General features: G+C 47.8%; 1 protein-coding gene across 3 annotated transcripts in view; it reads right to left on the bottom strand.

Moving 5' to 3' along the window:
• Window positions 1-13,108, bottom strand: part of ASXL2 (ASXL transcriptional regulator 2) — a 127,568-nt gene that overhangs the window by 72,752 nt on the left and 41,708 nt on the right. For all 3 annotated transcript variants that reach the window (XM_042803474.1, XM_042803475.1, XM_042803470.1), the window contains one exon: window positions 3,927-4,035. In XM_042803474.1, coding sequence (XP_042659408.1) covers window positions 3,927-4,035 — 109 coding nt within the window. The remainder of the gene's footprint in view (window positions 1-3,926; window positions 4,036-13,108) is intronic.

The raw sequence follows: 13,108 nt of genomic DNA, 5'->3' as shown, positions 1-13,108 counted from the left end.
AGAGTGTCAGCTTCACTGGTATTATCCAGTCATCAGTGTTTTCAATGCAAAGTACAGGGGGAGGCAGTAAATAAAAATATATGGAGGCACAACCCAGGTGAGCGGGGGGAACCAGAGACCACGCCAAAGGCCAAGAGGCTCCGTCACTAAGCTGGACCCTCCACCGCACAGCTCCAGAGAGGGCCAAGGTGAACGTCTGAAGTGATACGAAGGGGAAATGGGGGGAAATGGGGATTTGGGATATTGGCAGGGGGAGGGGGCTGTGGGGCGATGCAAGACTGCTACAGGAGAGGTTTGGGAGGGGTGTGGGGGAAGATCCGAGGAGGGGGATGGACAGAAAGGGGCCAGTGGTGGTAACCAGCGGCCGGTCGGACCCGTGACCGACCGAGCGCTGCCCTATCCTCACCCCCTCACACCCCACTGCCCCCGCCCACTCTGCCCATTTGCCCTTGTCTGCGTTTGCCAGGAATGGCAGTGCTGTCCAACTGCCAGTTCTCCCCCTCTCTGGGAACACTTCACTGTCCATCACAGACGAAACACCTCTCATCTTTTCCTTAAGATCATCTTTGCCACTCGCTCTACCAGAAATCCCTGCCTTCGGCACACAACTTTACTTATTATTTAACAAAATAACGTCCAGTTTCTCTTTTTATCTGTTGACGCTCAGTATGTCAAGTGTTCTTGTAAAATGTGAATCCTTCCAGGCACGACCAGACCTTGGCAGGTACCTGGACAGCCTGAAGCAAAATCAGGTCCCCAAAGCTCACCCCGCACATGCAGCCTTCGCAAACCACGAACAATGCCAATTACCAGAAACTCAAATACCAGAAGTTACCAGAAATCCAGCATTTCTGCTGCAAGCATTTAAAGGTCATGGTAATTTGTTTTGTTCTGTAGTATTTAGGACTGTTCGGATTTAATTTTCCCCAGGGGTCTAAGCAAACCGTCCAGGCTGTACAAAATGCGCCCAACACATCCGCACCGGGGCAAACACCGCTCGCCGTCAGATTTAGAGTTGCCCCAGCAGAGCACCGCTGGCTGAGGTGGGGTGTTACACATCCCTTCAGCAGCATGAATGAGATTAAATGTTACCCTTTGCTTCCCCCTTCCCATGCAAAGCTTGGCTACTATCTCTAAAGCACCAAAACAGTAATTTTGGGGTTCAGTTTGCTGTTTGTATCATTACTGTCAAGCACGAGTATGTCTGAATTTGTAACGCACCCCTCACGTCCACCCTTCTTGCTGCTGCCAAAATTACACTGCACCTAGCAGAAGAGAAATCTGTCCATCAGCTCGGGACCTGACCTCACCAGTCCTTAAAACTTTGAGAACTGTAAACTGTGCCTTGGGTGCTCTCTGCTCTGGGGGAGGAGCTGCTCACCGCTGCGAACAGACTCATCACCGAGGCACGGAGCGCTCGGTGCACCGCAGATTACTTCTGACTACTGTAATTAGACAAGGTTTGGGGAAAGGAAATTATTAGGTACTTGGAAACAAAGGGACAAAAGAGAGGAACAATGAAATTGCATTAATAAAAATGAATGTGAAATTCAGTTCAATTGCTAGCTGCCATGAGGAATTCTCCTCCGGAGCATCTCCTGGCCACCAACACTAAGCAAACCCCTCCAGAGGCACCCAACCCTTTGAACATTATTTCACAGAACTGACACACTCCTTGGTTATAATTCTCCGATCTGTTTTACATATCTTTATCACCAAGTCTAAGGAAAAAGAATTAAAGGAAGTTCTCAGCAGCCTACCAGTCTCCTTACTACTCAGTTCAGCGATACCATAATCCAGTTCTGTGAGCCAGCAAAAATGCAAGTGCAACTTTGCTTCACTCACCAAGTATTTTACCATAAGCTTTCTCTTTCAGGAAGTGTGATTTACTGGACATGTGGCTCTCCTTCACTCCACTGCAGCGCAGCAACGCATCGCTCAGGGAATGGTCAGCCCCCTTCTTCAAAGCTTTCCCTTCCCAGTTGCTGCCTAAGCTGTTGTGTTTTGTCCATCATGGCCCCTCCAAAGGATTTCTCATTCCATGCACCATCACAGCTTCCAGGCTCCTCCTGGCAACCGTGCTGGGACCAAGCACGGCAAAGGGGACTGGGACTGGTGCAGCAGGGCTGAACCTCTCCCCCTCTCCTGCAATACTGGGTTTCTCCACGCTCCGTGGAAGTTACCACCTCCAGGCTACCCAGCCCAAAGCAAGGAAACAAAACCACCACGTCTTCAGATACACAGGACACAGTATGCCTTTGGAATAACTCAGCTGCTTGTCTAGCCTCCTAATTAATACAAATCATTACATTTAACCAACGTACTCCTACATTGAGTTAAGTAATATTGGAGTTTTGCTGAAGTTTAACATTAAGAAAGATAATCAACTTTCACTTGCAGGTTTCACGAGGAAAACAAACTGAACTACAGCAGTCACTCCGACAGCCTGTTTTGTTGCTCAAATGCATACTTAAACTTGATTTTGCTTAGATTTAACCTCTAGACACTGAGTCTGCCTATGACCTACCCCACGAACAATGCCCTCACAAACTTTCAAGAGGCACCTTTTTTTCGTATTGGTTTATGTTCCCCTCTGAAAATTCTCAGCACAGCTTTGCCACATCACAACACAAAATGCTCAGCCAAATAGCCAATCAGTTGTCCAGTACCAGATCTAAATCTTTTCCCAAGTCATAATCTTCTGAAAAAACACTATTTTCCCAATCTCACTCCTAGAAGGTAAAACTTTACACTTTTCTGTAGCGAAGCAAACTGGGCAAGGCTCAGTCCAGTTAGTCAGCAAACAGAAAACTACCCCGTCATTGTTGGGTGTATCTCTGGGAGTCCTTACCTTGAACACACGTGTTATAAAAGGGTGGTTTATGTCCTTTCACTTAAATGCACTGAAATCAGGTCAGCCTCCTCTGCTTGGCACGTCGAGGACCAGAGTAAGAAGTTTGCCGGATCTCTTGCAGCGGCATTTTTGGAAGCTCTGAAGATGATTTACCCTGATGGCATGCCAGCACCAACGCACGGCTCCCAAAGGGACATCCTCTGCTGTCGTGCTATACACAGGTACTCACGGGATAATGTGATTTTCCAGTTTACAGGGCAGAGGGAGGAGATGGTGAGAATGGGATTCAACCTAGCTACGTTTTGATGACGACAGTGAGGACATCTTTTTCACAGCAATTCTTAGTTGATTCCATTGGTAATCTAGCTGGCACTTGAAAGCACAGATTCTCATACATTTACAGTATCTGAGATGAATCTCATTTTAGAAATTATTATTTCTCTCTATCAAGCGTGGAGTGCGACGAGGAAAGCAGTTCTAGAGGAGACACCTCCACTGAAGAGGGCTATGTGTAGGGAGAGGAATCCTACCCTGCAGCATAGTCTTCAGAGTCAAATTTACAGAAAAACAAGAACAGTGTGAGCAGGCTGCCTTCTAGTAATTTAACTGGGGTAATAGGTTTCCAATAAAGTATTTTTAAGGATGCCAATCAGATACATCAAGGAATCCACACTTTGTCCCTATAAATTCTCTCAGTCTCAGTCTGTAACTAGTAGGCAAAGGCAATTTTTTCATTTCTAGATACACACTGAGAACAGTGAAGATGAAGTTCCCCTTTTAGGGCTAAAATTTCATTGAAAGTTCAATTACTTTCATTTCTGAGGTAGTAATTTGTATCAGCAAACGACACCACTGTGAGTAAAAACCAGCACCTTCCGCCGTGCTTCCCGTACCCAGGTGCTCACTAGCAAGAGCACAACGACTTAGTGCTGCATCTGAAGGGCAAGTTTCCGCTACCGTTCATGCTACTGAGAGATAGCTCCCTCTTTGGGACTATCCCAATCCAATGTATTTTTAAATGGATAAAAGTCACCTGAGCATTCAAACAGGATTCCCCAGACGAGCCACTTACCTTCAGAGTGTACACTCCCATGCGCCCCGGGACCTTATAGAAAATGCCCTCTTCCCCTCGGGAGTTTGTATGTAACATAGCATTCAGGCATGCAAGAGGAGAAGTCCCACTGAAAACAAAAACACAAGGTTAATGTTTGAATCTGTTTGGTCAGGGTTCATTTTCTGCTGGGAGACAATCACGGCCCCTCACCTGACCATCACACATGCAGAGGCAGAAAGATCCCAGATCCAACTTCTATTCCCAAGAAGAATACAAGTTGAAGCTGCCGTAATAAGCAACAGTGAAACTAGTCCACATACCCATGCTCCAGTCGAGGGGAAAAAAAAGCAAACAAAAAATCCCCCAAGTTCAGGCTCTCCCATACTTCTTTGCCAAACACCAAAACGATCCCCATGTTTTTAAAGCTCTAGATACTCAGCGTTGCTCATCTGAAACTCAGAGCAGATTTGCTGGGAGCTAACGACTGACTGCAGAGATATTTAAAGCTGTGTTGTGGGTTTTTTTTTCAAAAAAAAAAAAAAAAAAAAAAAACAAATCCCCACATCATACTGAAATGAGGGCTGTGGGATAAGGAATGGAAACCGACTATGTGATTTCCCCTGAAAAGAGTGGAGCTCTTGGATCCCAGCCAGGAGAATGGAGACACAAGTTCCATCTTTGCACCGGCGCTGGTGGGGGCTTGTTTGGTTTTTTAAACCCTTCCTGCTGCAGACAGAAGCACAATCGGGTGGACACGGCAAGGCAGGTGACGTTCGGCCCTTCTGCAGGGTCAGGCTGGTCCCACCCTCTACTAAATAGGTGTCCTTGCTCACAAAGCACATTGATATCGAGCACAAGCCCTGCGGAGAAATTAAGCAAGAAGTTTTCACCTCCCAACACCCTGTCACAAAGGCCGGAACCAAACCCACCAAACTGACTAAAAACCTAAATTCGCGGCTGATTGACTGACATCCCTGAGCAGGAGATACAGCTGTTTGCCTGTAGTAAATTGTGCTATGAACACTCACACAAAGCGCATCAAAAGCGGTGAAATAATCCCTGGGAGGAAAAGGGAAAGGAAGGCGAGGACGAGCACAGCCCCTCCGATGATCTGGGCAGGGCACACGCGCTCCGAGCTCTGCCTGAGAGCAGCGAAACAGCTCAGCTGAATTACTGCCGTCGAGTACAAGCGAAAACCCGTGTCCTTCGCAGGTCTGGCCTCCTCACGTACCAGCCAAGGGGCAGGAGACCCCTGGAGGAACACTGGCCAGGCACGGCGAACCACAGGAGAAACAGCACAGTGAGGGGGGGACTAGAGGAGTACTCAGCCTTCGGTGGGAGCTCGGTGGTTGTACTGGGGTGCCCCAGGGCTCGGGCACGAGCCTGAGCAGGGGGGCTCGGTCGTCCCCCGCCAGCAGAGATCTCTGCGGGCTCGCAGCCCTCAGGCCAGCCGACCTCCTTCAAAGCCACGGTGTTCCACACCGAAGGGTCAGGAAATAGCCTCTGCAGGGTCTCTGCTCAATCTTACGCTTCCTGAGTTTTTGCCAGCGTCATCAGTTCATAAATACTAGTGAAAATGGTGAGGGGGAAGGAATTTTCTAAACCCCAGCCCAACGCTCATCTGACGGCGTTAGCAGATGGCTCAGCCTGATGCTCGAGCGAAAACCAGCGGCGCTGGAAGCAGCAGCTGAGCCTCAGGCGTGCCAGGGACCACCCACTCGCCGTGGTTTGGCTCTTCCGTGGCGAAACTCCCTTTCGCTTGGGCACTCTCACACTGACCCAGCGACTCCCCTGGCTAACAAAGCTCTTTTGGAGAGACAGCCAACCGCGATACGACAGAGGGGTCGGTAACGGGAGCACCTCGCTTTGATCCTCGCCGAGAATTCCTGCCTGTCTTCAGACACGGTGCACCTAGGCTGAAACTCCAGGCCTTAATCCCCATCGCTGAATACCAGCTTCTCCTTAACACATCAGCACACGGCAGATGGCCTCTCCCTCGCCTTACCTCGCCGACACCAGCTCTGGGCTCATGGCTCCCTGCCGCTCCCCCGGCTTTCCTGGGCACCCTCCCCAGCCGGGGAGCAACTGCTGCAAACACCAGCAGCACAACTGGCAGCAACCCTGCTCCCACCGGCTCCGCGAGGCCAGTCCTCTTCTCCAGAAAGCCACGGGGTCTCCCTGGAACCCACAATTCAGTGGGATTTCCTGCAGCAAGCCCAAAATTCTTCCCATAGGCACTGCTCCCCAGGGTCCGCCCTTCCCCTCTTCTCATTTTTGCTCCTGGATGCGGTTTCTGCAGGCAAGCCCTATGCAAGTACTGCACGCAAGTGTGTTTTATACAGGCCCAGCCACATCTAGCAGTAGGAACCATATACCTGTCCCCCTCCCATCAGTGTCCGTCCTCATCCCTCCTATCACTGCAACTAGGGAATTATCAGCAGTCATTTTGTGCTTCTTTCCAGCTCCCTAACAGCGTGTTGAACAGCACTGAACGCGCCGAAGCACTCCCGTGCTCAGGAAGCTCTGGGGCTGCGAGGAGAGCGCTGCCACGTACCCGACCTTTAGCTCCCGGGGTACATTACTTCTAAAAGCTGTATCAGAGCAGAATATCAATGTTAAGCCAAGCATTTTACAAAAGTCTCGGCAGAGCTACGCTTTGGAAGCTCACCAAGGAATGAAGCCTTGGCAGGACCTATCTTTACAAAAGCTAGACTCATCTGGCATCTACACCGCTCCTACTGAATTGATTCCATTGTTTAAGAGCTTATCCACTATTTCTGCCTTTTGTTTTTTTTTTTTTCCCTCCCCTCTCGTGTCTGCCCATCTATAGTTACGTGCCTTCCTCTACAGGCTCTTCTGGCAGGCTGGCACAAATGTAACACTATTCTAGCCTTTCATAAAGCTTACTGTGAAAATCTTACAAGTTAAAAATCAGTCAGCAAATCCCACCAAACTTCCAAAAAAAATGGGTTCAACGTGGGTGTAAAATACATGGTCTTCACATCATATGACATCCTTTCTGCCTCTATTATTAATCATCTGTTTTCCATGACTATCACTCCGTCGAAGCCACCGCTCCAGGCGCAGGGTGGCAGTTCAGGCTTCTTTCCCCAAGGCAGCTGCAGAAGAACAGGAACGGGGCTGCTGCTGCAGAGTTACGTGAGCAGCTTCCAACTTCGCTGATCCAGATCTTGATCTGACATACAAACCACTAAACTGGGAAAAAAAGGAAAAAAAAAAAAAAAATACCCCAAAAGATATATGAAAACAAGCTGAGATGCTCACCGCAGAATTCGGATGAAGCCCTAACCAGCAGGGCTGTACCAAACCTGCCTGCATCCCACGGGAAAGCACTCTGGGCATTTTTCTTTGATAAAAGGTGTTGTTGCCCACAGCCCTGGCAGTTCGCTAACAAATAACCCTGCAGTGAGACTGTGGTTACGTTTATTCTCGGGGATGCAACTTGTTCTCCTCTGAAGGGAAGGGTTTCACCCCTTGGTTGTTCTTTGCTGCCCCTTTGCTCAGAACCTCCTAACGTTCACTTCGTTCTTTCTTTTTCCAACTCTCTGTGGTTTCCACCCAGCCTACCTTTTGTTACTTTAAGTGCAGTAGCTGCCTAAAAACAGCCCTAGGAAACAGATGTTATTATGCCATTTATTTTATTGCCTTTTTTTTTTTTTAAAATAATGAAGGCCATCTCCTGCCTTTGCCAGGAACACACACTGGATCGTCAGCCACGTCTGGCATTTCCCATCCATCACTCCACCTCAACACCAGCACTCGGAGAAGCAGATGAAGCGAAAGACGAGTTCCTGCCTGCTCCAGATTCTGCACTTCCCTCCCTTCCATCCCACCCGGACCCGCACTGCCCTGCACACCGCCAGCTCCCGTTACCGTCACTGCCAACGCACCCAGCGTTCTGGAAGTCTCAAGACAGGTTTCATCCTTTGGAAAAGCTTTAAGAGATGCTCAGCAGGGCTCTGACACGACAAGTGCGTAACCGCTGCGCTCCTTCACGTCCCCTCATGGGAAGCTCTCTCGGCTACACGGGAGATCGAGCCCCTGATTCAACTTCCAAAGCTTCTGAACTGAAACGCTCCCCGGCTTTGTGATCAGTCACCAATCGCCCCAGGCTCGCAACAAGCTCCAGGTGTGGTTCTTGCCTCAGAGAGGTTTCAGGTGTGGATGCACAACCCTTGTCCCTTTAGAGGCAGGAATTCCACCACTGCTGCTGAGGACAGCCTCAGCGCCCGCTCCCATTCTCCCCCTTCTCCGCAGCAAAGTGGCTGGACCCCCCGTCGCAGCACGGCCGGCCGGCGTGCCCAGAAAGAGGACAGGGATAGCCACACTCCCTGACATCAAATCCTCCTCCCCAAGGGACCTGACCAAACACCAGCTCCCCTCCACCACCTTCCCACAGCTACTGCTCGCCGAGCCCGGGGGCTGCTTTGCCTCTCCTGCCCCCTCGCCATGTAGGGCTGTTTGTATTTTATTATTTAATTAGGAATCTTCCAAAGTGAGCTAAGACCAATTATTACTTCTCCCCTTGTGTTAGATTTCCCTATTCCCCTGTTCTCACCCAAGATTAAGGACTACTACAGAGAGGCCGTGGGCAGCAAAGGGATCTCAGTCTCACGGTTAAATGCAAGGTCAAACTATTTGTCCAGATGCTGGCAATTTAGTGCAAATGACTGCATTAAAAGCACAGCTATTTCCTACTCCAGCATCTTAGGAAGAGAGGCTGAATTTGAATAAAAGCAGCACAGCACCCCACAACCCCCCTGGGGCCTCCTGCGATACTACACCCAGGGTGCAGGTTGGGGGGGGTTTATCTGTTTTTGGGGGGCTTGTGAATCAAAATGACATTTTTTTTCCACTAACTCAGTTTACGATCTCCTCATCTGGGATGCAATGCACACTGTTTAAGGAAGCAGCAGGTACAACTCCAAACTGGTTTATGGCACCCAACTAGAAGGTTTTTTATATAAACCAATGCACTTGAAATAAGATGCTTCATCTTGACAGGGCACACAGGATTTTACTGAACAGGCGGGGTTTCCTCCCAAGAACTAGCTCCTATAGGAAGAGTTAGATGTGATATTTTATTAGAATTAAAACCTAACATCACACTCTGTATTTTTATAGCTAATTAAGCAGAGTTCCAGTGCTCATTCCAGCAAGTTTTGCAACCCAGATAAATACTTTTACATCACAGCTAACAAATAGTGCGAAAAGCATATTCTTTCCCACTAGGCTTATGCGTGACTGAGAGGTCGGGTAAGAGCGGCTGAGCTGGCGGGTTGTATCAGGCGCTCGCAGGGGGTTCACTGCTCGGTCTCTGCCTAGGGAAAGCTGCAGCTTGAGCTGGTCCGTGCTCGGGCTGCTCCTGGGCTGGGGAGCTGGGGTGAAGCTTTCAGCTCCTGCTTTATTCCACGCTTCAATGAGGGGAAGAGCAAAATGTAAGTTCTCCAGACCCTGCCTCCCTTGTAAATTGGCTTGTGCCAACACCAGAGGGGCTCCTCTCCGCGCCAGCTAGGTCTACCTGGACTGTTTTCATCCTTAATCTCACTGATCCACTGAAAACAGATTACATGCACAATCAAGATATTGTAATTTCATCCAGCTGTCAAGTAATGCAAGCCCTTTCCAAATATATTCAGGTATTTTAGTAGTTCGTGTTGGTAAAGTGCTTCTTTTTCATCAGGCCGCTTTTCGGACAACCAAAGCATTTTCCTGGTGAAAACAGGATAAATTTCTGATAGTGAAAACAATGGACTAGGACACCCTCCACCTCCATAATGTTACTGGTGCCTCATCTAATGCTTCTAACTGTCATTTTTGACAAAAACTTCAGCAGAAGCATTCCTACTGCAGTTCATCACGAACGGCAAGAATACCGCTCCAACACCAACTGGGGGGAACAACCTGGGGCTCAGGTGTTCAGCTCCTAACGGGAGCAGCACGCTGCTTTTTCTGTGCAAATATTTTTCAGTTTTATATTTTAGGTGCGTGCACCCATGAGCTGCGTTTGTGCTTCTGTGAGTGGAAAGGACTTTCAGTTGCATTTTCATTTATGCACTCACAGCAATGGATTATCCACACTTTTTATTCTGACAGGGAATAGCGCGCTAGCTGACAGCTACAGCAAACCTATTTTAACTGTTGTGATAATAAACTGGATGCTCACCTGCATCAGTTACCCAGTGCTCAGTGCCAGCCCACTGACAAATATACAGCACCCTTGGGAAAATCAAACTAAATGTCCCCTTGTTTATACTGTTCACATCTCAGCTGGGTAATACTTCTTGGGATGGTTTGGATCAAAACAGAGTTGCTTGGGCTGATAAATTGAGCCGATGCAAACAGTCAACTTGAGGCTTTCTTCATTGAAATGAGCTTGCATTAAAGTCAAAAAAATATATTTACAACCCTTTAGAAGATAAAAAGGTAACTATAACAACCTTTACCAGAATTAATTTGGTTTCCATGGCATTCCAAGCACATACTGAAACTTCATGGTTTTTACTTCTCAAAAAGCTAAAAATAGCACAGCCTTTCAATATATCTGCCAAAATACAGGCAGCAAACTGCATAAAGAGGACTCCTGGTGCTGGTGCAGAGGTCATAATCCAAGCTCTCGTGCCTAGACCTAGGATCTTCATCACGGAAACTGAGAAACGCCAATCTGTTCGCTCCTTGAAGTTTTAAGCCATTTTACTTTCCCATAACCTTATCCTCTTGATGTTATGCCCATAACATTATCCCCACCCGCTGCACGTTTCAGCTTGAGAAAACACAGGGAGTAGCACAGCCGCCCGTTCAAAGCTACCTTTAGCAAAAGCAAACTTGGTTTAAGGGCTGACATCGGCTTTAAACCAGAGCATCAAGAATATCTTCATTTACAGATGCTGTTTCAGAGAGGTGCCATACAAGCCAGTGCCCATCAGCAGTTACCAGCTGAGCGCCCGGTGAACCCGCTGAGTTCGTAAACTGGCGTTACCAGAGCTGGCACCCACCTTTTAGCTATGCAGCACCTTCGACGACAGGGTCTTAGCAATACTTATTTTGCTGAGTTGGGGCAAATATTAAGTGCCTGAAGTGGCTTATTTCAGTTACAAATTCGGCTCCCAATCATTCTGCTACTGCTGCTGTGCTCAGCAGTGCTGCCTTCTACTGAGAAGGGCGCTTCAGTAATTACTCCCTTCTAGCATCAGTTTGCCAGCTAAAAAACACCAATTTAGCAGATTTACCGGACTTTATAAACCTGTTTATACTTAGAAATCTGTGACTGCTACATAAACTGTATTTTACATTGTTGACTGAAACGGGGTAACTTCTAAATTTTCTATTTTGACAATTAACATTTTCCATATCTGCACTTTCATGTCATTAATGAGTTAGAAAACAGATCTCAGTGATCTCCAGCAACTGACAGTCCCCCTGCCTGCAGACAGGCACATCTTATTTTATTGGACTGCTGAAAGGGTTGAAAGAGTGTCGTAACAATTTCTGTAGTTAAGAGGTAGCTGTAAGGCCACTCAATGGCATAAGAAGAAAATCATATTCTGAGCTCTCATCCCTCTGAGTATTTTCCTAAGCTACTTCATGTTTCAGATATGTACACAGCAAATTTTTCTTCCAGGAATTGTCAAATTTAAGCCATCATTAAATCATGGCATTTTAAACTCCACATTAAATTCAAAGCCTCTTCAGGCTGAGCAGGAAAAAAGGGGGTTTGAGAGTGGCAAAAGCAGACAAGGTTAAGGGAGGACTCTACTCCCAGCAGCTGCCTGCTGAAGGGGAGGAAGGAGTGGAGCGTTTCTTCCCCCACCTTCAACCCCACTGCAGCATCCCCTCCCCACAGCCTTGCTCCTGAGCCCTCAGGGACCGAGCTGACTTCATCTGATTTTAAAATAAAGTGTGACCAAATTGCTTTTGTTCGGTCACAAGTGGATACGACACCGGATTAAAATTTTTCTGTCGTGATGTATTTGAACTTTTAAACCCGTTGCCCTCAGAGCATCATGCAAGGTGTCTTCATCTATCAAAAAGCTACTTTATATTAAAGCTCCATTTGTAACATGGTTAGCAGATCTCTCAGTATTCCTCTGGGTGCATAGCAGCGTGGCAGACCCAGCAGGTCCCTTGCAGGCTCCTAGGGCAGGACCCCTCCTCCAGAGCAAGACCCCCCCCACCGGGCTCCAGGGGCAGCTGGGCACAGAAACACCAAATTCACAGGTTTCACCCCAGCTAGGTGCCGTAGTGCTCGGCAACCTCAACACCAGGGACGAGTTCATTATTGCCTACAGCTCGAAAGGGAAGCTCTCTGTAAAGCGCATCCAGCAGCGAGTCGCTTCCCATTGTCACTGCACGCCGATGTAACTGGATAGAAATGCCCAAGTGGACTAGACTGTGTTTGAGGCTGAGTGGTTTTCCCATTTTGTTCTTTTGAGCATCCCCTTCCCCACTTCCTATTTGAATCAGACATTCACACCAATAGCTTTTGGTTTATTAGTATATTAAAACACGTTTTTTAAAAACAATAGTTTCAGGTCTAGGGAAGTGGCAGAGCAGAGAGATCTCGTAAGCAGACACCACCGTACCAACTTCAAGCTTGTTAAACACACTCATGATTTAGAAAAGCGGCTTATTTTACGTGTTAAATTTTGCTTCACCCAATACGCAGCGCCACGTGTCCCCGAGACAAAAGATGCACAAACACACGTCATGCAAATCAAGCATCCCCCTCCCCACAAATGCAGGTTTGCAGACGGCGGGGTTAGTTGGTGAGACACTGAGCGTTCACATGCGATTAGCCCGACACGTTCCACAGACTTTACAAACACCAAGATTTCAAGTTTGCATCGCAGGGAAGCGCTAATGCAAACAGCATGCAGGAAAGGCAGGGTAAGGTAACAGAAGCATTAACACCAGATATACTACCATTACTTGGTTTCTAAGCCTGTGTGAAACAAGCAGTTGCTCTTTTAATTAAGGCTTTTGCAGCTTGCGTTAATAGAGAAGAGTAGCTTTAGAACAATCAGCAGTGGTTCTTACCTTCTGGAGTTGGAGTGCAACCCAAAAAAAGGAGAGAAACACCCCTTTAAAAACTTGAGCAAAACAATTGTCTAATCATTAATATGAACCCTCCCCCCCCGCCCCATCCACCAGAACCAAATTTTAAAAGTTTTGGGCAGATC

Source organism: Tyto alba, unplaced genomic scaffold (assembly GCF_018691265.1).
Source record: "Tyto alba isolate M040663 unplaced genomic scaffold, T.alba_DEE_v4.0 Super-Scaffold_40, whole genome shotgun sequence".
NCBI classification, from domain to species: domain Eukaryota; kingdom Metazoa; phylum Chordata; class Aves; order Strigiformes; family Tytonidae; genus Tyto; species Tyto alba.
Note: the sequence above shows the minus strand (reverse complement) of the source record. Positions and strands in the feature narration are given on the sequence as shown.